We start from the raw sequence: 24,471 nt of genomic DNA, 5'->3' as shown, positions 1-24,471 counted from the left end.
GTCCTACTGTGGGATATGAATATTTTTTACTTTGATCACTGGTCTCATGTACTGCTGTACTCATGTGCAGCAGTACATGAGACCTTTCAGTGTCTCAATGACAGAGCCTGTTTGACCCTGCTTACAGCAGAATCAAACAGGCCACATTACTCTGGGGTCATCAGATGATCTCTGGGTACCATGGCAACAATCTGCACTTACGATAGCAGGAGGCTAATTGTTGCCTAAGGGGGCCGATCATGCCAATGGGGGTCTTTTAACCTTCTTTTAACCTCTTAGGCCCTGTGCGCACTAGACGTTTTTGCTGCGTTTTTTTGCTGCGTTTTTACCGTGTTTTTGTGCTGAAAACGCTGTGACATTGCTTCCCCAGCAATGTCTATGGGTTTTCAAAAGTGCTGTCCGCACACAGCGTTTTTTTGTAGCTGCGTTTGTGGTGACCACAAAAACGCAGCATGTCAATTACTTCTGCTTTTTTTCACAGCGTTCTTCACTCATTGAATTCAACATACAAAAAACGCAGCAAAAAAAGCACCAAAACGCGGTAAAAACGCGTGCTTTTTTTACGCTTTTTTTGCCACGGGTGCGTTTTTTACTGCAAAAACGCACAAAAAAATGCAGCGTGAAATAAACGCCTAGTGCACACATAGCCTAAGATACCGCTGTCGTTATTGACAGCAGTATTTAATGGGTTAATCAGACCTAAACGGTTCCAAAACTGATGCCCACGATTGTCAGCTGTCATATATAGCTGTCACTTGTGGGATTTTTGCCTGCGGGGATGGTGCCCTATTCATTTATTGCTTACCACAGGTTTAAACCGGCAGTAAGGAATAAGGCCCCATAATGGCAGCTGTTTTAATGAGTATTAGCGGTCATTAAAGGGTTAAAAACCTCTGGGGATCAAGCTGGTCGATTGACTAGTTCTTAAGGTGGCACAATGGTGGCTTCTCCTCGCCCGCTGCAAGTAACTCACAGGTCTCTCTACACTCACAGACGGAGAGTCCTGTCAATCAAAGGGAGGGGGAAGGGAGAAGCTGCAAAATGGCAAGCTTTTTCGATTTGTCCCCATTGGCTTTTAAAGTATGTTTTATTTTAAACTGGCGCAGTGTTTCAGAGTCAAACATACAGTTAGGTCCAGAAATATTTGGACAGTGACACAATTTCCGCGAGTTGGGCTCTGCATGCCACCACATTGGATTTGAAATGAAACCTCTACAACAGAATTCAAGTGCAGATTGTAACGTTTAATTTGAAGGTTTGAACAAAAATATCTGATAGAAATTGTAGGAATTGTACACATTTCTTTACAAACACTCCACATTTTAGGAGGTCAAAAGTAATTGGACAAATAAACCAAACCCAAACAAAATATTTTTATTTTCAATATTTTGTTGCGAATCCTTTGGAGGCAATCACTGCCTTAAGTCTGGAACCCATGGACATCACCAAACGCTGGGTTTCCTCCTTCTTAATGCTTTGCCAGGCCTTTACAGCCGCAGCCTTCAGGTCTTGCTTGTTTGTGGGTCTTTCCGTCTTAAGTCTGGATTTGAGCAAGTGAAATGCATGTTCAATTGGGTTAAGATCTGGTGATTGACTTGGCCATTGCAGAATGTTCCACTTTTTTGCACTCATGAACTCCTGGGTAGCTTTGGCTGTATGCTTGGGGTCATTGTCCATCTGTACTATGAAGCGCAATCCGATCAACTTTGCGGCATTTGGCTGAATCTGGGCTGAAAGTATATCCCGGTACACTTCAGAATTCATCCGGCTACTCTTGTCTGCTGTTATGTCATCAATAAACACAAGTGACCCAGTGCCATTGAAAGCCATGCATGCCCATGCCATCACGTTGCCTCCACCATGTTTTACAGAGGATGTGGTGTGCCTTGGATCATGTGCCGTTCCCTTTCTTCTCCAAACTTTTTTCTTCCCATCATTCTGGTACAGGTCTCATCTGTCCATAGAATACTTTTCCAGAACTGAGCTGGCTTCATGAGGTGTTTTAACTTTGGCCTGTCTATTTTTGCAATTGATGATTGGTTTGCATCTAGATGTGAACCCTTTGTATTTACTTTCATGGAGTCTTCTCTTTACTGTTGACTTAGAGACAGATACACCTACTTCACTGAGAGTGTTCTGGACTTCAGTTGATGTTGTGAACGGGTTCTTCTTCACCAAAGAAAGTATGCGGCGATCATCCACCACTGTTGTCATCCGTGGACGCCCAGGCCTTTTTGAGTTCCCAAGTTCACCAGTCAATTCCTTTTTTCTCAGAATGTACCCGACTGTTGATTTTGCTACTCCAAGCATGTCTGCTATCTCTCTGATGGATTTTTTTCTTTTTTTTCAGCTTCAGGATGTTCTGCTTCACCTCAATTGAGAGTTCCTTAGACCGCATGTTGTCAGGTCACAGCAACAGCTTCCAAATGCAAAACCACACACCTGTAATCAACCCCAGACCTTTTAACTACTTCATTGATTACAGGTTAACGAGGGAGACGCCTTCAGAGTTAATTGCAGCCCTTAAAGTCCCTTGTCCAATTACTTTTGGTCCCTTGAAAAAAGGAGGCTATGCATTACAGAGCTATGATTTCTAAACCCTTTCTCCGATTTGGATGTGAAAACTCTCATATTGCAGCTGGGAGTGTGCACTTTCAGCCCATATTATATATATAATTGTATTTCTGAACATGTTTTTGTAAACAGCTAAAATAACAAAACTTGTGTCACTGTCCAAATATTTCTGGCCCTGACTGTATGTGGCTGAAATCATGAAGCAAATGTCTGATTTATGCTGCCCGTGCATTGCTGTCAGGTTCCCTTTAATCTATGTGCAACAAAATGTACAGTATAGTCTTCATCCATTCCTTCCTGTAACCAAATGTTTGTTTATTTTTGCAGTCATCATTTGATTGCTCTTAGTTATACAAGCAAAGTAGAATTCAGATCAGCAATGCAGCATGAGAAAGAAACATTCACTATCTACAAAGCTTTGGTGAGTTTTCTGAGCATCTTTTACTTGTCTCGGTGTTTTTGTCATGTAGCCAGGCTAATTCATTAGCTAATATTTAAAGCTGAGTGTATGTATGAGTGTATGTATGTGTGTATGTCCGCTAAAGGAATCCGCACCGTCGCATTTACAATCACGAAATTTTGCACAGACGCCTCGTGACTCAGGGAACGTCATAGACTATGTTTTGACGGGAAAATGTAACCTTGCGCTTTACAGTTACTCTAACAAAAACATGCCTCCATTAAACTGAATGGAGGTGGGAGCTATAGGTTATTAATAGCAACTGTCAGTGGTTGCTATAGGAACAAAATAAACAGTTAGTATAAGAAGCTTATGTGTGAGGTAATATGATGTCAGTGGGGAGACAGCCCGGGCAAAGACAGCCCTAGAAAGAGGCAGACGGGCAAAGAGGCAGACGGGCAAAGAGGCAGACGGGCAAAGAGGCAGACGGGCAAAGAGACAGACACAGACAGATGAGGAAAGAGACAGACACACACATAGAGGGAGACAGACACAGAGATGGAGACAGATAGACTGATACAAATACAGACAGAGAGTTAGAAACAGACAGACAGAGACAGACACAGACAGACAAGGAAAGAGACAGACAGACAGCGACTGGGAGAGAGACAGAGAGATAGTTACTATCCCGGGCAACGCCCAGGTACTACAGCTAGTTCTATATAAATACTGCTCTCCATATGTACAACATGGGCAATATTGCAATCTACAATCTACAGTGACTCACCTAGTAGAACTATTGACCTAAGTCTTCTAGAAGTTCTAAAGCGGGCTTTACACGCTACGATATATCTAATGAGATGTCGGCAGGGTCACGTCGTGACGCACATCCGGCATAGTTAGTGATATTGTAGCGTGTGACAGCTATGAACGAGCGGAAAAACTCACCTTTTCGTTCAGCACTGACACGTCGCTCATTTTCTAAAAATCGAACATCCTGTTGTTCATCGTTCCCGAGGCAGCACACATTGCTCCGTGTGACACCCCGGGAACAATGAACTGCAGCTTACCTGCGTCCCGCTGGAAAATAGATGGAAGGAGGTGGGCGGGATGTTTACATCCTGTTCATCTCCACCCCTCCGCTTCTATTGGCCGGCCGCTGTGTGACGTCGCTGTGCCGCCGAACGTCCCTCCCCCTTCAGGAAGTGGATGTTCGCCGCCCACAGCGAGGTCGTTCGGGAGGTAAGTACGTATGACGGAGGGTTACAGCATTGTGCGACACGGGCAACAAATTGCCCGTGCCGCACAAACAATGGGGGCGGGTACGATCGCAAATGCGATCACACGATACATTGTAACGTGTAAAGCAGCCTTGAGTGACCAGAGATAAGATAAGCTCCTAAAGAAGGGAATTTTGTTTACTTACCGTAAATTCCTTTTCTTCTAGCTCCTATTGGGAGACCCAGACAATTGGGTGTATAGCTTCTGCCTCCGGAGGCCACACAAAGTATTACACTTTAAAAAGTGTAAACCCCTCCCCTCTGCCTATACACCCCCCCGTGCATCACGGGCTCCTCAGTTTTGGTGCAAAAGCAGGAAGGAGGAAACTTATAAATTGGTCTAAGGTAAATTCAATCCGAAGGATGTTCGGAGAACTGAAAACCATGAACCAAGAACAATTCAACATGAACAACATGTGTACACAAAAGAACAGCCCGAAGGGAACAGGGGCGGGTGCTGGGTCTCCCAATAGGAGCTAGAAGAAAAGGAATTTACGGTAAGTAAACAAAATTCCCTTCTTCTTTGTCGCTCCATTGGGAGACCCAGACAATTGGGACGTCCAAAAGCAGTCCCTGGGTGGGTAAAAGAATACCTCGGTAAAAGAGCCGTAAAACGGCCCCTTCCTACAGGTGGGCAACTGCCGCCTGAAGGACTCGCCTACCTAGGCTGGCATCTGCCGAAGCGTAGGTATGCACCTGATAGTGTTTCGTGAAAGTGTGCAGACTCGACCAGGTAGCCGCCTGACACACCTGCTGAGCCGTAGCCTGGTGCCGCAATGCCCAGGACGCCCCCACGGCTCTGGTAGAATGGGCTTTCAGCCCTGAAGGAACCGGAAGCCCAGAAGAACGGTAGGCTTCAAGAATTGGTTCCTTGATCCACCGAGCCAAGGTTGACTTGGAAGCCTGCGACCCTTTACGCTGGCCAGCGACAAGGACAAAGAGCGCATCCGAGCGGCGCAGGGGCGCCGTACGAGAAATGTACAGTCTGAGTGCTCTCACAAGATCTAACAAGTGCAAATCCTTTTCACATTGGTGAACTGGATGAGGGCAAAAGGAAGGTAAGGAGATATCCTGATTGAGATGAAAAGGGGATACCACCTTAGGGAGAAATTCCGGAACCGGACGCAGAACCGCCTTGTCCTGGTGAAACACCAGGAAGGGGGCTTTGCATGACAGTGCAGCTAGCTCAGACACTCTCCGAAGTGATGTGACTGCCACTAGGAAGACCACCTTCTGCGAAAGGCGTGAAAGAGAAATATCCCTCATTGGCTCGAAAGGTGGTTTCTGAAGAGCCGTTAGCACCCTGTTCAAATCCCAGGGTTCTAGCGGACGCTTGTAAGGAGGGACTATGTGGCAAACCCCCTGCAGGAACGTGCGTACCTGTGGAAGCCTGGCTAGACGCTTTTGAAAAAACACAGAGAGCGCCGAGACTTGTCCCTTAAGAGAGCCGAGAGACAAACCCTTTTCCATTCCGGATTGAAGGAAGGACAGAAAAGTGGGCAAGGCAAATGGCCAGGGAGTAAAACCCTGATCAGAGCACCAGGATAAGAAGATCCTCCACGTCCTGTGGTAGATCTTGGCGGACGTTGGTTTCCTGGCCTGTCTCATAGTGGCAATGACCTCTTGAGATAACCCTGAAGACGCTAGGATCCAGGACTCAATGGCCACACAGTCAGGTTGAGGGCCGCAGAATTCAGATGGAAAAATGGCCCTTGAGACAGCAAGTCTGGTCGGTCTGGTAGTGCCCACGGTTGGCCCACCGTGAGATGCCACAGATCCGGGTACCACGACCTCCTCGGCCAGTCTGGGGCGATGAGGATGGCGCGGCGGCAGTCGGACCTGATCTTGCGTAACACTCTGGGCAGCAGTGCCAGAGGAGGAAATACATAAGGCAGTCGAAACTGCGACCAATCCTGAACTAATGCGTCTGCCGCCAGAGCTCTGTGATCTTGAGACCGTGCCATGAATGCCGGTACCTTGTTGTTGTGCCGGGACGCCATTAGGTCGACGTCCGGCTTCCCCCAGCGGCAACAGATCTCTTGAAACACGTCCGGGTGAAGAGACCATTCCCCTGCGTCCATGCCCTGGCGACTGAGAAAGTCTGCTTCCCAGTTTTCTACGCCCGGAATGTGAACTGCGGAGATGGCGGAGGCTGTGGCTTCCACCCACAGCAGAATCCGCCGAACTTCCTGGAAGGCTTGCCGACTGCGTGTGCCGCCTTGGTGGTTGATGTATGCCACCGCCGTGGCGTTGTCCGACTGAATTCGGATCTGCCTGCCTTCCAGCCACGGCTGGAACGCCTTTAGGGCTAGATACACTGCCCTTATCTCCAGAACATTGATCTGAAGGGAGGACTCTGGCTGAGTCCAGGTACCCTGAGCCCTGTGGTGGAGGAAGACCGCTCCCCACCCTGACAGACTCGCGTCCGTCGTGACCACAGCCCAGGATGGGGGCAGGAAGGATTTCCCCTTCGACAAAGAAGTGGGAAGAAGCCACCACTGAAGGGAGGCCTTGGCTGCCCGAGAAAGGGAGACGTTCCTGTCGAGGGACGTCGACTTCCTGTCCCATTTGCGGAGAATGTCCCATTGAAGTGGACGCAGATGAAACTGCGCAAATGGAACTGCCTCCATTGCTGCCACCATCTTCCCTAGGAAGTGCATGAGGCGCCTCAAGGGGTGCGACTGGGCTCGAAGGAGAGATTGCACCCCTGTCTGTAGTGAACGCTGTTTGTCCAGCGGAAGTTTCACTATCGCTGAGAGAGTATGAAACTCCATGCCGAGATATGTCAGCGATTGGGTCGGTGTCAATTTTGACTTTGGGAAATTGATGATCCACCCGAATCTCTGGAGAGTCTCCAGAGCAATGTTCAGGCTGTGTTGGCATGCCACCCGAGAGGGGGCCTTGACAAAAAGATCGTCTAAGTAAGGGATCACCGAGTGTCCCTGAGAGTGTAGGACTGCTACCACTGTTGCCATGACCTTGGTGAAGACCCGTGGGGCTGTCGCCAGGCCGAAAGGCAGTGCCACGAACTGAAGGTGTTCGTCCCCGATGGCGAAACGCAGGAAGCGCTGATGCTCTGGTGCAATCGGCACGTGGAGATAAGCATCCCTGATGTCGATTGATGCTAGGAAGTCTCCTTGGGACATCGAGGCGATGACGGAGCGGAGAGATTCCATCCGGAACCGCCTGGTTTTCACGTGTCTGTTGAGCAGTTTGAGGTCCAGAACGGGACGGAAAGATCCGTCCTTTTTTGGCACCACAAACAAGTTGGAGTAAAAACCGTGACCCCATTGCTGAAGGGGAACAGGGATCACCACTCCTTCTGCCTTCAGAGTGTTCACCGCCTGAAGAAGCGCATCGGCTCGCTCGGGGGGCGGAGATGTTCTGAAGAAACGAGTCGGAGGACGAGAGCTGAACTCTATCCTGTAACCGTGAGACAGAATGTCTCTCACCCATCGGTCTTGGACATGTGGCAACCAGGCGCCGCAAAAGCGGGAGAGCCTGCCACCGACAGAGGATGCGGTTTGGGGAGGCCGAAAGTCATGAGGAGGCCGCTTTGGGAGCGGTTCCTCCGGCGGTCTTTTTAGGACGTGACTTAGACCGCCATGAATCAGAGCTCCTCTGCCCCTTCTGTGGCCTGTTGGACGAGGAGAATTGAGACCTGGCTGAGGGCCGAAAGGACCGAAACCTCGATTGTACCTTCCGTTGTTGAGGTCTGTTTGGTTTGGACTGGGGTAAGGACGAGTCCTTTCCCTTGGATTGTTTAATGATTTCATCCAATTGCTCGCCAAACAGGCGGTCGCCAGAAAATGGCAAACCGGTTAAGAACTTTTTGGAAGCAGAGTCTGCCTTCCATTCACGTAGCCACATGGCCCTGCGGACTGCCACTGAATTGGCGGATGCTACCGCCGTACGGCTCGCAGAGTCCAGGACAGCATTCATGGCGTAGGACGCAAAAGCCGACGCCTGAGAGGTTAAAGACACAACCTGCGGAGTAGAGGCACGTGTGACTGCATTAATCTCAGACTGACAAGCTGAGATAGCTTGGAGTGCCCATACGGCTGCGAATGCCGGAGCAAAAGACGCGCCTATAGCTTCATAGATGGATTTCATCAGGAGCTCTATCTGCCTGTCAGTGGCATCCTTGAGTGATGAACCATCTGCCACTGCAACTATGGATCTAGCCGCCAGTCTGGAGACTGGAGGATCCACCTTGGGACACTGAGCCCAACCCTTGACTACGTCAGGGGGGAAGGGATAACGTGTGTCATTAAGGCGCTTAGTAAAGCGCTTATCCGGAAAAGCTCGGTGTTTCTGGACTGTATCTCTGAAGTTGGAGTGATCAAGAAACGCACTCCGTGTACGTTTGGGAAACCTAAATTGGAATTTCTCCTGCTGAGAAGCTGACTCCTCAATCGGAGGAGTTGGAGGAGAAAGTTCTAACACCTGATTGATGGACGCTATAAGGTCGTTTACTATGGCGTCCCCTTCCGGTGTATCAAGGTTGATAACAGAGAGCACAAGAGAGTGGTGTTTTAATGCCGCGCCAATAGATCACTTCAGATGATGTTCAGACCAGTGTTACTTTATTGTTTTCCAGGTCAACGCGTTTCTGGGGCATCTGCCCCCTTCATCAGGACCACCAAAGAAACAGATAACATCCAATCTAAATCGAGGGTTCTCATCCCTCCCTTGTGAAATCGCTGACTTGTCCGGCGTATAAGACAAGTTTAATATTCATGGGTGTACACGTATTATTTCACATATTGCAGATGAATGGTTTTACACACTTTTCTTTATTTGTCTTTTATTGTGCACATATATATATATTTATTTCTCTTTTACACAATACGGAAAATAATGTGTATCCCTGTATAAGGAAATATATGTTAATACATGTCAAATATGGATGAATCTTTATTTTTATTTTTATTTGTTGTGTTGGTTTTTTTTTTTTTTTTTTTTTATGTTAAGTGGTTGTTTGACGTCATTCCATGCAACGTGGCAGTCCTTCCCGCTCGTTTTTTTCTTTAGGGGATGTGCCTGTGATGTCAATGTGTCTATATATTGTATACATTGTCTGTACTAGACAGATTGGATGTTATCTGTTTCTTTGGTGGTCCTGATGAAGGGGGCAGATGCCCCAGAAACGCGTTGACCTGGAAAACAATAAAGTAACACTGGTCTGAAAAAAAAAAAGGAAAAAAAAAAAAAAAAAAAAAAAAAAAAAGAGATTGGATGTTATCTGTTTCTTTGGTGGTCCTGATGAAGGGGGCAGATGCCCCAGAAACGCGTTGACCTGGAAAACAATAAAGTAACACTGGTCTGAACATCATCTGAAGTGATCTATTGGCGCGGCATTAAAACACCACTCTCTTGTGCTCTCTGTTATCTACCGTTTTGGTGGCTGCAGCCTTGGATTGTGTGATACATGCGATTACAGTAGTTGTGGCTTCTCACAACTACATCTGGTGAGTAGTTTCACTCCCCCACCCCCACCCCTCACATATTGGGGTAAGACCCTATGCGCTTGTTTTTCCACAGCTTTTTCTCGGTGTATCAAGGTTGAGAGTGGCGTCAGGATCAGAGCCCTGATCTGCCACCTCCGCTTCATCCTCCAGAGAGCCCTCATGCTGAGACCCTGAGCAGTGTGATGAAGTCGAGGGAAGCTCCCAGCGAGCCCGCTTAGTCGGTCTGGGACTGCGGTCCGTGTCTGAGTCCTCACCGTGGGACCTATGAGTCGCCCCAGGAGCACTTTGCTGCTCCAACCGAGTGGGGCCTGGGGGCAATGATTCAACAGTGCCCGGGGCCTGTGTTACCGGTCTGGACTGCAAAGCTTCTAGTATCTTAGCAGACCATCTATCCATAGACTCAGAAAGTTTGTCAGCGAATACTGCAAACTCTGTCCCTGTCACCTGGACAGTGGCAGCAGGTGGTTCCACCGGGGCCGAGGGTCCCACCAGTGGCTGAGGCTCCAGCTGAGTGAGTGTCACAGGGGCCGAGCATTGCACACAATGAGGGTAGGTGGAACCTGCAGGTAGCATAGCCGCACATGAGGTACAGGATGCAAAATAAGCCTGTGCCTTGGCACCCTTGCTTTTTGCGGACGACATGCTGTTGTCTCCTCTTAGAGCAATCAGTGAGGGTATATAGCCAAAAGCAAATAGTGCGGCCGTACAGAGTAAATGTATACAATATAAGCATATAAATATACACTTCGGCACCCAGGGGGGCCAGCACCTAGTAACAGGTGCGGCTTACCGACCGCCCTCAGCGGTTGTGTGTCCACCAGATTCCCTGCCTGGGCCTCCCAGAGCAGTGGAGCTCGGTCCTGAAGTTCTCCACCTGCAGAAGTGCTGATAGCAATGGCTGCCGGCGTTCTGAGAGGAGGAGGGAGCCGTGGGCGTGCCTCAGAAAGTGCGGGAATCTGGTGCCCCGCAGTGCTCAGTGAGGGGGGAGGAGGATACCTCAGTATGCTCCAGCCCTCACCGCTGACATGCAGTCTAGCGTCCCGCCCTCACCCCTGACTGGCAGGCCCGGGGGCGGGAGTTTGCGGTACTAGGCCGCAAAAGCCGGGGACTAAATTTATTAGCGCGGCCGGCAAACAAGCGCGGTCAGCGCGGTAGTCCCGGCGACGCAAAACACCCGGCAGGTGCTGCAGCGTCCGTTACACAGGCGCTCTATGCGCCGTCCCCAAGGGGACACAGAGTACCTCAGAGGAGCAGGGCCTGTCCCTGACGATACCCGGTCTCCTGTCCAGCAGATTCCCCCAGGGGCTGCAGAGGGAGCACGGTCCCATGCATGGTGACCGGTTAGGATCCCACTTCACCCAGAGCCCCTAAGGGATGGGGAAGGAAAACAGCATGTGGCTCCAGCCTTTGTACCCGCAATGGGTACCTCAACCTTACAGCACCGCCGACCAGAGTGGGGTGAGAAGGGAGAATGCCGGGGGCCCTGTTATGGGCCCTCTTTTCTTCCATCCGATATAGTCAGCAGCTGCTGCTGACTAAATTGTGGAGCTTGCGTGCATGTGTGCCTCCTTCAACACAAAGCATAAAAACTGAGGAGCCCGTGATGCACGGGGGGGTGTATAGGCAGAGGGGAGGGGTTTACACTTTTAAGTGTAATACTTTGTGTGGCCTCCGGAGGCAGAAGCTATACACCCAATTGTCTGGGTCTCCCAATGGAGCGACAAAGAAATACCTAATATTAGATCTGCTGATGTTGATGGCACAATCTGCTAAGCTCAGTGATGTCACTAGTCACCACTGAAGCAGATGAGTGAGCACTACCATGCTCGGGTGCTCGGTACTCGTAACTAGTAATTATTGATCACTACACTGCTCCGGTGCTCAGTACTCGTAACTAGTGAAGAGTGAGTGTGGCACCCCTGAGGCTCCAGTCGCCACAGAGTACTGCACCTGATTTAAGGTGTAGTGCTTCACCCGGATCCGGAGGAGGTCAGTACCGTTTTCACCACTTACACATTCAAATACACAACCAGGTTGCCCTCCCCAATGAGGACCGGGCTAGGGTAGGGTCTTATGGTTGCCTTCAAACATGGGGGGCACCACCCACTAGTGACAGGGACCTGGGGGAGAAGCAGCCACTTGGGGGAAGTTAGGAGCCAACACAACAGTTAGGGAGTTCTCCAGCAGGAGGAAAGGAGCAGACGTGCCTCACCGGTGCTCTGGTGGGACACAGGAGTTCAAGCAGTTGCCGAGAGGAGAGCTTCATTGTTCCCTCGGAACCGGCGCCACACGCAGGGTGCAGGACCCTAGGGAAGATCATTCTCCAAGTTGGTTTTCCAGAATCTGCCGGGACGGGAGGTTTCAAGCTTCCCTGGCCACACAGAGCCCGAAAGCACAGTGCCAAACAGAATACGAGGCCTTGGACAGCACCAGGCCCCATTGCAGAGCCGCAGTACCTGCAATTAGGGACAAGAGGTATTACTCAAGATGGACTGGGGTCCCCTAGTAGCTTTAAGCCACGGGGATCTAACACACACGGCGCTAGGAGGAAGAGACTCACCGAGCACCACACTGGACTGACCTTTGAAGGAATATGGGTTTGACGGGGCCCATCACAGCGGGTGACCAGTACTACCTGGGCGAGTAACACGAACTGTGAGTAAAGACACCTGGAACCGCAGCAACCGACTCGGACTCTTATTACCATCGCCCCACTCCTCAGCGCCAAAGACCCTTGCTATCACTACTCCCCTCATCAACCTCCCAGTGGCCCGCTCCAGCTGTGGAAAGCGACACCATCTCGGCTGCTACTACCATTCGCCCCCAGAGGACAGCGACAGCAGCAGCGGCTAATCTCTAGCCGCGTACTACCGGTTGGCGTAACTACATTCATCCTACTACTACCCCTATCATCTTCCCTCCTTATTGGTGTACACCTCGGGGCACGAAGCCGGGCAGGCCATTGCGACATCCCAGATCATCACACCAGCCCGGTGACGAGTAACACAGGTACGAGATTCCCCGTGCCTGACGACCCCTGCCCCCAGGGTACTACATGAAGCACTACCATACTCTGGTGCTCAGTACTTGTAACTAGTGATAAGCGAGCACTACCATGCTCGGGTGCTCAGTACTCGTAACTATTCTGATCCAATTTACAGATCAGATTAAGCAATTCAAGTCCATGAGGATCCATGAGACACAGATGCACATCAGTCTTCTGAGTCGTAAGCGTTTTGTACCCGTGTCTGACGGATCTGTTGCTTAGTGAAAAAGCTTCCAAGGGTTTTTTTTTTATTGCTTGTAGAGGCGATCACATCTTTTCAGTAAGGCTGGATTCACACAATGGTACGGCATCCGATGCGATATGCTAATGACCCTTGGCTGCCCCTGTGTTGCCAGCATAAGCCGAGTGTTATGTGACTGTGACCCAAACGTTCAGCTGCGGAGGAGAGGTAGGGGTTCATCTCCCCATCTCCTCCATTGCCAGCTGATGCGATTATTGCACTGCACTCAAATGTCATCCAAGTGCAGTCCGGTGTTTGTCTCGCACCCATAGACTTGTATGGGTGCGGATGGCGCGGCTCACGCTGACAATCGCAGCATGTTGCTACTTTTCTCTCATCCAGAATCTGGACGAGAAAAAAGCTGACCATCTGCTCTCCCTGATTGAATAACATTGGTCCGAGTGCAATGCGAGATTTTCTCGCACTGCACTTGTCCGATTCATACACTTGTGTGAGCGTACCCTTTAAAATAAAACACAAGAGGAAAAAAATGGAAGCAACTTGGTGATACAAGAGAAAAAAAATTGGTCGAATGGTAACACCCATACTGATGTGTGAATGTAGCCTAAAGGGTGCTTTACACGCTGCGACATCGCTAGCGATGTCGCGAGCGATAGCACCCGCCCCCGTTGTTTGTGCGATATGTGGTGATCGCTGCCGTAGCGAACATTATCGCTACGGCAGTGTCACACGCACATACCTGTTCTGCGACGTCGCTGTTGATGCCAAACAATCCCTCCTTCAAGGAGGAGGTGCGTTCGGCGTCACAACGAAGTCACAAAACGGACGTCCAATAGAAGAGGAGGGGCGGAGATGAGCGGCTGGGACATCCCGCCCACCTCCCTCCTTCCTCATTGCCGGTGGACGCAGGTAAGGAGATTTTCGTCCCTCCTGCGGTGTCACACATAGCGATGTGTGACACTGCAGGAACAACAAAACCTCGCTACTGACCAGACAACGATTTTTGGTAAATGAACGGTGTCACAGACCAACGATTTTTGCCTCTTTTGCGATCGTTTAAGGTCACTCATAGGTGTTACATGCTGCGATGTCGCTAATGACGCCGGATGTGCGTCACAAACACCGTGACCCCGACTATATATCGTTAGCGATGTCGCAGCGTCTAAATGGCCCTTTAGTCATTGTTGCTATAGAATCAGTACTAGTCAATATGGAAATGAAGAAATAAATTCTGTTTTTCTTCTGCCATCATTTCTAGCTTGGCGATTGCCATGAACGCACTAGAGAGAGTTCTGCCTTCCTGAAGCATGTTACACAACAAGCCGTCAACTTGCAGCGGACCATGAATGAGATCTATAAAAATGGATCTATTTCTTCCTTACCTCATGTCCAGGTAAGCCTACGAGAATTAGAAATGTAGACTTTTTCAACCTTTATTTGTAAATATAGTGATGGGAGTGGGTTTATAAAAACATTTTATATGCCACCAAAATTCTGGATCATGTTCTTGTCGAGTGCTAACCATAAAAATCATTTGTCCTTTCACCGTCACATTGAAAGGGATCCGATGATGTTAAAAATGGTATCTGATCTGCAGGCAGATGTTATAGAACCGCTGATCAGATTGATCTACATATGTTGTGGAAAATATTTAATTAAACCTTTAATTTTTTTTACTAAAATCCCTGGTATTTGTGTACATATGAGTCCAGTGGGCGGTCCTATTCAGTGATTGACAGTCTTCCCTGTATGATTGTGAGAGCTATATCTACATGCAATCACCACTAGGAGTCACGTGTAAAAACATCAGGGATTTCAATGGATAAAATACAATTCCAACAAACCTATGTATCACTTAGCTTCTCCTTCTCTCTACCATGCTGTCTACAGATTGGACCGCATGTGAAACCTCACAGGTTCCCTTTAAATGCATGTATTTTGGACTAAAATTAATGTTTACAACTGGGTTTCAGTAAAAATGTTGCCCTGTTTGTTTTCTTCATGCTTTTCTTGTTCTCCCTCACATTGTTACCTGAATAATGTGTTAACTAAGAATCCAACAGAGACCTCTTAATGATGGGGATTTTATTTAACTCTTCTTTGTCTTTTTCTGACCTCCTGGGTGCTGATGTATTACCATGGACCACAACAAAATTGAGCTCAACTTTGAGGAGGTAACAAATCAGACGAGAAGACATCAGACTAAAACAAAAACACAAAATCTTTACAAACTCCCCATCAGAACGCTCTAAAGGGGGCTTTACACGCTGCGACATCGCTAATGCGGAGTCGTTGAGGTCACGGAATTTGTGACGCACATCCGGCCGCATTAGCGATGTTGCTGCGTGTGACACCGATGAGCGATTTTGCATCGTTGCAAAAACGTGCAAAATCGCTCATCGGTGACATGGGGGTCCATTCTCGATTATCGTTACTGCAGCAGTAACGATGTAGTTCGTCGCTCCTGTGGCACCACACATCGCTATGTGTGACGCCGTAGGAATGAGGAACCTCTCCTTACCTGCGTCCCGGCCGCTATGAGGAAGGAAGAAGGTGGGCGGGATGTTCCGGCCACTCATCTCCGCCCCTCCGCTTCTATTGGGCGGCCGCTCAGTGACGTCGCTGTGACACCGCACGGACCGCCCCCTTAGAAAGGAAGCGGTTCGCCGGTCACAGCGACGTCGCCGGGCAGGTATGTGTGACGGGTCTGCGCGATGTTGTGTGGCACGGGCAGCGATTTGCAGCGTGTAAAGTAGCCTTTAGGCCCCCTTCATAGGTCAGTGATTCTGGTACGTGTGTGCTAGTTTTTATACGTACCAGAATCCCGGACATACGCAGACCCATTAAAATCAATGGGTTAGCTCACACATCAGTGATTTTTCACTGACTGTGTCTCCGTGCGGCGTGCATGCGTGTCCGTGTGCTCCACACGGAGACATGTCCGTTTTTTTCTGGTATCACTGATGTCCCACGGACCACACTATGGTGTGATCCGTGAAACACGTACCAGGAAAAACACAGACATTGAAAATGAAAAGTATTTTATAACTCACCTTCTCCAGCGACGCTGTTTCCGGCCTCTGTTGGCTGCTACTTCTGAGCCAGCTCATTATGGTCATGCATATTCAGTTATGCACAACACTGCGACCCGGAAGCAGCTGCAGCGGGGGGCGGAAACACAGCAGAGCCGAAGAGTTCAGCACCACGGACAGCAGGAGAGGGGACAGGTGCGTATATACGTCCATGTGCAATCATGGATGACGGATCACATCTCACGGATTGCACATGGACAACCCACGTGTGCCCCATGAATCACAGAACATGGAGGGACATGCTTTTTTTAACATGTCAGTGAAAAACGTCTGTGTTTTTCATTGATGTGTGAAACAGGCCTTACTTACGGATTCTCAGTTGACTCATTCTGAAGTTCATGTGCAGGTAAAGAGCTTGTAAAAACCAAATGGTGTAAAATGTAATGTCACACAAGTGTCCAAATTCTGAAAGTGACATTACATTCTTTTTATTTTTACCCTACCAGTATTGTTTTCTTTTCACTGGTTTGTATCCTATTTTATATTCACAGACTGTTCCTCCAGGTATTGACATGCTATTACAGCAGCTAAATCTCCTAAATGGCATTTTACGGATCAATGTTGGGTAAGACAACCTTTTTTTTATGGGGGGGGGGGTGATTTTTTTTTTTTATTATACATCCAGAATGATGCACTGGAATTTTTCTCAACTTGTTTCACTTAACTTTGCAGCATTAGTGAACAAAATGGTAAAGAAAGCCCAACACGGAAACAAAATTCCACAGACAGCGGTGAAGAGCAATCAGATGAAATAAATGTATCTGAAGATCAAAAATTAAGCACTGAGAATGTACAGGATGTGATCAAAGACCAGACTGAAAATGACCAGCAAAAAGCAGGAGCTGAAGACCAAGCCAAAGATCCCACTGCAGAACAAGGTAAAGCCGAAGATCAACCCAAAAATGCCGCTGCAGAAGATGATAAAGCTGAAGGCCAAGCTGAAGGTGACACTGCAGAACATGACAAAGCTGAAGGTGACACTGCAGAACATAATCAAGCTCAAGACCAACCCAAAGATGCCACTGCAGAACATGATAAACCTGAAGACCAACCCAAAGAGGCTACTGTAAAAGCAGATGGAGCTGAAAACCAAATCAAAGATGTCCCTGAGAAGAAAGATGAAGCTAAAGATCAAAACAAAGATGGTGGAGAGAGCCAACATGGAGATGATGGTCAGACCGAGGAGTGTAAGGAAACAAAAAATGAAAGTGAAGACATACTGGGTCAAGATAAAAATGGTGATACCAAAGATGGGGCGAAAGAACAAATTGTTGCTATACAGGTGAATAATACGGCCAGCGAAAAAGAAAATAAAGCTGAGTGACAAAATGACGGACCCAGGGATGTAAAGAAGCATTTGGCCGAGACAGAAGAAAAGGGCGTGAATGACAAAGTGACGTCAGACCTTTTGGTCTAGACCAACAAACGCTGTATTAAAAATTCTTCCAGTGCTCAAAAGGCAAATTACTTTTAGGTTAGCAAGAAAAATCATTACCGCTGCTTCTTTTTCAAAAACACTCAGGATTTCTGTGGTGAGAATTACCATGATATTGGACCCTGACTTATATTCTTGTAATGTTACATACTTTTAACATGGTTTTTAAAATCTCAATAATGGTCAGATTTTATATAGAGGTTTTCTATTCACAATATTGGAATGACGAAACACCTTTGTAAATGTGTACCGATAGTTCAGATTATATGTGCACATGACTCAGGGGTCCTCAGATGTTGCAATCCATTTACTTGTTCCTTGATATTTTATAATTTTTTACAATTTTTTTTTATGTAAAACCAAAACCCATCCCAGATACATCAATGAACCTTATTAAGGTCAGGAAAGTAATACTGCAGCAAAACACAGACAAGACACCCGCCCTGTAAATGTTTATACCTAGTGCCTTACTATTCGCTGTATTTATGGGAGGGAAGGCTAAGTCTAAGGATTATCATGTATTATTAGAGGACATTAATAATTGTTACTAATGACAATAACAATCTAAGTGTTCTAACTCTTACTAACATTATGGTCACATCAAGAGAAGCAATGTGGGTTAAAGGGAATCTGTCAGCAGGTTTTTGCTTTCTCAACTAACAATCCAACGATGTATCACGTAGATACTAGGTGCAGCCGTTCTTACGCAAAGAATTGAGTTTTAAGCATGTAGCTGAGCCCGGGAAGCTGTACCCGCCCACACCAGGCTCTCAATAGAGATTGTGCATTGACAGTGAGGTGTCAATCATGGCATAGAACATGTTGGACTGCAGTGCACATGAGTTTCTAGACCTGTAATGTTAATCACAGTGTAATAAAGCATTTAGTTTAAGTAAACAATTGCACACACACTGATAAGCGAAGCACAGTTGCTTTTTCTTTTTTAACCCCTACATCATGCTGTCCTTTGCTTACATAGAAAAAAGCTGCTGACAGATTCCCTTTAAAGTCTGAGTAAATGTCATATCCTAAGACAATAGGACCAGCCGGTGTATCCAAATATGTACATATGATTTTATACATATCAGTGAGCTGTACTAGTTTTTCTGTTTCATTTTGATACCGTTTAGACACACAAATATGTTATAGCTGGGAATTAGAGAGGTGGTCTCAATAACAGAGCTTCCTGCATTCTGGAATCTATTACCTGGAGTTAGTAGCCACTACTGCTCAAGTTCATAAAGTGACTGTATGAAACTATACCCTAAAGGGAATCTGTCATCTGGTCCTTGCCACCTAATCTGAAAGCACCATAATGTAGAGACAGAGATCCGGTGTCCAGTGATGTGTAACTTACTAGGATGTTTGCTGTAGTGTGGACACTCTTGAAACAGTGATTTTATCACTAAGAGGACTAGTAAACCTGTTGCCATGTAGTCCTCCATATTCATGAGCTGTGTTTAACTCCGTCCCCACCACTGATTAGCAACCTCTACCTATGCACAGTGTACACAAAAAGCTGCCAATCAGTGGTGTGAGCATGGTTACACAGCTCAGCATTTAAAGAACTGCAGCAGATAAAAGTGACTTTATCCAAGAAGTAACTGTGCTGTAATCAGGGTCTCTACCCCTACATCATGCCATTCTCATATGGGGTAGCTAAAAACTGATGACAGGATCCCTTTAATTATGCTATTTGTGAATAGATTTGACGTAAGATTTTAGGTAGTTTTGTCTGAAAAATGTAAAATGGTTAAACCTTCGCCATTACATGATGACATCAATCACAATGTTTACATGGTACCTTATAGAAAAGGGAATACGATTGAGTGGAGTACTTTACTGCCAGCTGTAAAATCTATTATTTGTACCCATGTAATATTTCTTATTGTAATCTGGATGCAATAAGGTCCATTGTCAGTAAATCTTACAATTACAGTTTAAGAAATTTCCATGATGCCTTTTTTTCCCCACAAAGGCATTATGGAAATTTGTATACTACATAGGGAAATTTTACTACCTTTATTAACTGTTCAAGCAAGACATAGCTAAAGGGAAAATAGGAAAAGGAAGAAGTCCGATTCACAACTGCAACACAATATTAATATTTTGTTATTGGTTTGGTAAATCGTGTGAATGTTTTATAGATAAACCCCCCTCCTTGCTTATTCACCCGTACCGTAATATTACAAGAGCCTTTGGCTTTTCACTTTTCAGCAGTGATAATGAATGTTTACATGCGGGGATCTCAGTCAGTCGCCTTATGGCACCATCTTTTCAAGAATAAGGAGGTTCAACTGATGTGAGACATACATTTTACTATGCAACAATTGTGTTCTTTATTGTTTTCTATTGTTGTTTTTACTTCTTTTCTAATAAAACAATATTTTTTTTGCTGTCGAAAGACATTACTATGCATCTATAATAAACCTGGCAGTCTCACCAAATGTGTATTTTATTCATTGTATTAGCAAATATGAATTGATACTATTAAAGGGAAGGTGCCGCAATTCTAGTTTTTGTATTACTAATTACTGATTATGGATTCAATTATTTTTATTAGAAGATTAACTTCATTGCTTATTTAGTATTTATTTAATTCTATTTTTACTGAAAACATTGGGGGCTGCCATCTTGGATTTGCAGTGTGTAACAACAGTTACTCACCTGAAATATGGCAGTCCCTGTGCATAAGAGATAATAGTCGACAGCTCCTCCTGTCACTGTACTCAGCGCGGAAACAGAAGGAGCTGCCAAGATACCGGGCTCACAGGAAGAGATGCTGGGAGCGGAGGTGGGGTGAGTACCTGGGATCACATATATAGTACAATGCCTGGCTTCAGATCGCCGCTCGCCGCTGTGTTCAAAACAAATCACGCTGCTGTGCAATGAGCACTCTGACGGAGCTCTGCTATATCACTGCACACTGATATAGCAGAGCTGTGTACTGTATGCAGCACTATGGGGCATAGTAATATGGTGCATAGTATATGGGAGCACAGTAATATGGGGCATAGTATATGGAGGCCCAGCAATATGGTTCATAGTAATATGGTGGTACAGTATATGGGGTATAGTATTATGGTGGCAAAGTATATGGCACGAAGTATAAAGTCAGGCACATTATACAGTAGAGCGCTATGCAGTCCTTGGTGACACTTTCCACAGTTCAGGATCACTTTGCAGTCACCAACAAAATGGTTCTGCACTGTAATCCTAAATGTCATCCTCCCTTATCCTTTTGGAAACACACAGATTGGGAAGGGGAGGTGTGACCTCACACACACGAGCAAATTCTGCCAACTTTTACTGCAGTTGTAATCCAGGTTAGTTGTACACTAGGTTTTCAGCAGCTGCTCCCCCTAGTGTTTAAGAGTGGAAAATATCAAACTTTTAAAATTATTTTTTTATATTTTGCTCAATTAAAACAAATATTTAAACAAAACATTAATACTTTACATTTTTTCAGTTATTGAAAACATTTTTTTTTATGGCACCTTCACTTTAATTGACCACTGAGTTATAGAAAGGAAAGATAAATCTAGCGAGCAGGTTTGTAATGAATAAAAAATTCTTTATTTCAAACGTAGATTAAAAATCTTTATCCATAGCAGCATAATACAATTACAGGCAGAGATGAGAAAATTACTGCTGTAAAGCACACGGCAAGACGCGTTTCGGCTAAACCTTTATCATTGCCATGACATGATTCCAGAATTGTTATTTCATGAAAAATGTAAGTATTTAGTAAACCAGACATGTCAGAAGAGCTGGCCTGGCCCACACAAAGTGAGCTGCTAATATCAAGCAGAGAAATGGACTGATATGAGTGCTGACATACTCAATACACCAGTGATGAGACTATATAGGCAACAGAGAGGTTTAGTCAAATGGATTTACGAGTAGAAGAGGGATTAGCAGAAGCCTCAGCCACTTCTCCAGGACAGGAAGAAATAGGATTAAAAATTCTTCTCTATACTGAAACAACCAATGTTGTCAGAGCCATGTAGTTACAGTTTAAAAGTATTAAAAAAAAATCAAGATGAAAAAATATTAACATTTTATTTCTGTTCTTAGTTTGTAAATGCCATTATCAAATCTCACATATCAAAGTGATATGGACACAGTAAACAATAAGTGGTTCCTGACAATGTAATAATGTACATTATATACTAAAAACGTTGCATCAACTCAACATTGAAATTGCAACACCAAGTAAGAGAAGTCAAAACGTCGTGGAAATCTCAGATCAATAGATGTGTAAATAAAATGCAAATGATGAAAAAATGTTAAAAAAAAATATTAAAAAAAATCTCAATTTACTCAACATCACGTAGGAGCAGCAAGCACAGAGATCTCCACACTTACATGCCTGCCCTGCTATCATTGAGGTCATTAACGGTTGTCTGAGGAATGATTGCAATTGCCGACCAATGACATCTCAGATGTGCTCAATAGGAGACAAGTCTGAGGACACTACAGGCCATGGTAGCACGGTCAGGATACACATGGTGCTGATTGTAGCACAATAGGTTTTGAAAATGGATCCACCGTGTGATTTCCATGATTCCATGACTTTTCCTGCAAATACAATGTTTAGGAGTGTATGTAACAGGCACCCACATATTGCTTTTCCAGACAAACTCTGATCTGAAGTCTCATGGACGCAGGTATGTATGGAAGGATCTCCCATGTTGTCATTCTTGTATATCTAGTACATCATTGTGCGGTAAACAAGGCCCCACTTCTGGAAAAGCTTCTTCACGGGCGATGACGGGGCACAGAAGAAGGGAATTTTGTTTACTTACCGTAAATTCCTTTTCTTCTAGCTCTAATTGGGAGACCCAGACAATTGACAATTGGGTGTATAGGCTATGCCTCCGGAGGCCGCACAAAGTATTACACTTAAAAGTGTTAAGCCCCTCCCCTTCTGCCTATACACCCCCCGTGCTCCCACGGGCTCCTCAGTTTTGGTGCAAAAGCAAGAAGGAGGAAAAGATTATAAACTGGTGTAAAGTAGATTCAATCCGAAGGAATATCGGAGAACTGAAACCAAACAACATGAACAACATGTGTACACAAAAAAACAGGGGCGGGTGCTGGGTCTCCCAATTAGAGCTAGAAGAAAAGGAATTTACGGTAAGTAAACAAAATTCCCTTCTTCTTTGTCGCTCTATTGGGAGACCCAGACAATTGGGATGTCCAAAAGCAATCCCTGGGTGGGTAAAATAATACCTCGTAATAGAGCCGTAAAACGGCCTCTTCCTACAGGTGGGCAACCGCCGCCTGAAGGACTCATCTACCTAGGCTGGCATCCGCCGAAGCATAGGTATGCACCTGATAGTGTTTCGTGAAAGTGTGCAGGCTCGACCAGGTAGCCGCCTGACACACCTGCTGACCCGTAGCCTGGTGCCTCAAAGCCCAGGACGCGCCCCCGGCTCTGGTAGAATGGGCCTAGAGCCCTGAGGGAACCGGCAGCCCGGTAAGCTTCGAGAATTGGTTCCTTGATCCACCGGGCCAGGGTTGATTTGGAAGCCTGTGACCCTTTACGCTGGCCAGCGACAAGGACAAAGAGTGCATCCGAGCGGCGCAGGGGCGCCGTACGAGAAATGTAGAGCCTGAGTGCTCTCACCAGATCTAACCAGTGCAAATCCTTTTCACATTGGTGAACTGGATGATGACAAAAAGAGGGTAAGGAGATATCCTGATTGAGATGAAAGGGGGGTACCACCCTTGGGAGAAATTCCAGAACTGGACGCAGAACCACCTTGTCCTGGTGAACACCAGGAAAGGGGCTTTGCACGACAACATTGCTAGCTCAGACACTCTCTGAAGTGAAGTGACTGCTACTAGGAAAATCACTTTCTGCGAAAGGCGTGAGAAAGAAATATCCCTTATTGGATCGAATGGTGGTTTCTGAAGAACCATCAGCACCCCGTTCAGATCCCAGGGTTCTAACGGCCGCTTGTAAGGATGAACGATGTGACAACCCCCTGCAGGAACGTGCGTACCTGTGGAAGTCTGGCTAGGCGCTACTGGAAAAAACACAGAGAGCACTGAGACTTGTCCCTTAAGGGAGCCGAGCGACAAACCCTTTTCCAGTCCAGATTGAAGGAAGGACAGAAAAATGGGCAAGGCAAAAGGCCAGGGAGAAAAACCCCGAGCAGAGCACCACGACAGGAAAATTTTTCCACGTCCTGTGGTAGATCTTGGCGGACGTTGGTTTCCTGGCCTGTCTCATAGTGGCAATGACCTCTTGAGATAATCCTGAAGACGCTAGATCTAGGACTCAATGGCCACAGTGTCAGGTTGAGGGCCGCAGAATTCAAATGGAAAAACGGCCCTTGAGACAGCAAGTCTGGTCGGACTGGTAGTGCCCACGTTTGGCCTACCGTGAGATGCCACAGATCCGGGTACCACGACCTCCTCGGCCAGTCTGGAGTGACGAGGATGGCGCGGCGACAGTCGGCCCTGATCGTGCGTAACACTCTGGGCAACAGTGCCAGCGGAGGAAACACATAAGGGAGTTGAAACTGCGACCAATTCCGAACTAAGGCGTCTGCCGCCATAGCTCTGTGATCGTGAGAGCGTGCCATGAATGCCGTGACCTTGTTGTTGTGCCGGGACGCCATTAGGTCGACGTCCGGCCTCCCTCAGCGGCAACAGATCTCCTGAAACACGCCCGGGTGAAGAGACCATTCCCCTGCGTCCATGCCCTGGCGACTGAGAAAGTCTGCTTCCCAGTTTTCGACGCCCGGGATGTGAACTGCGGAGATGGTGGAGGCCGTGGCTTCCACCCACATCAAAATCCGCCGGACTTCCTGGAAGGCTTGCCGGCTGCGTGTGCCGCCTTGGTGGTTGATGTATGCCACCACTGTGGAGTTGTCCGACTGAATTCGGATCTGCTTGCCTTCCAGCCACTGCTGGAACACTTTTTAGGGCAAGATACACTGCCCTGATCTTCAGAACAT

General features: G+C 46.8%; 1 protein-coding gene across 3 annotated transcripts in view; it reads left to right on the top strand.

Annotated features, from left to right (window-relative positions):
- The window catches only part of LOC142248706 (clustered mitochondria protein homolog), a 123,132-nt gene extending 103,190 nt beyond the window's left edge, over nucleotides 1-19,942 (top strand). For all 3 annotated transcript variants that reach the window (XM_075320068.1, XM_075320067.1, XM_075320066.1), the window contains exons 23-26: nucleotides 2,902-2,995; nucleotides 14,232-14,366; nucleotides 16,557-16,630; nucleotides 16,738-19,942. In XM_075320068.1, the coding sequence (XP_075176183.1) occupies nucleotides 2,902-2,995; nucleotides 14,232-14,366; nucleotides 16,557-16,630; nucleotides 16,738-17,389 (955 nt within the window). In that variant the 3' untranslated portion in view covers nucleotides 17,390-19,942. The remainder of the gene's footprint in view (nucleotides 1-2,901; nucleotides 2,996-14,231; nucleotides 14,367-16,556; nucleotides 16,631-16,737) is intronic.
- Nucleotides 19,943-24,471: the final 4,529 nt, after the last annotated feature.

The sequence above is a fragment of the Anomaloglossus baeobatrachus genome, chromosome 1 (assembly GCF_048569485.1).
Source record: "Anomaloglossus baeobatrachus isolate aAnoBae1 chromosome 1, aAnoBae1.hap1, whole genome shotgun sequence".
Lineage (NCBI taxonomy): Eukaryota > Metazoa > Chordata > Amphibia > Anura > Aromobatidae > Anomaloglossus > Anomaloglossus baeobatrachus.
Note: the sequence above shows the minus strand (reverse complement) of the source record. Positions and strands in the feature narration are given on the sequence as shown.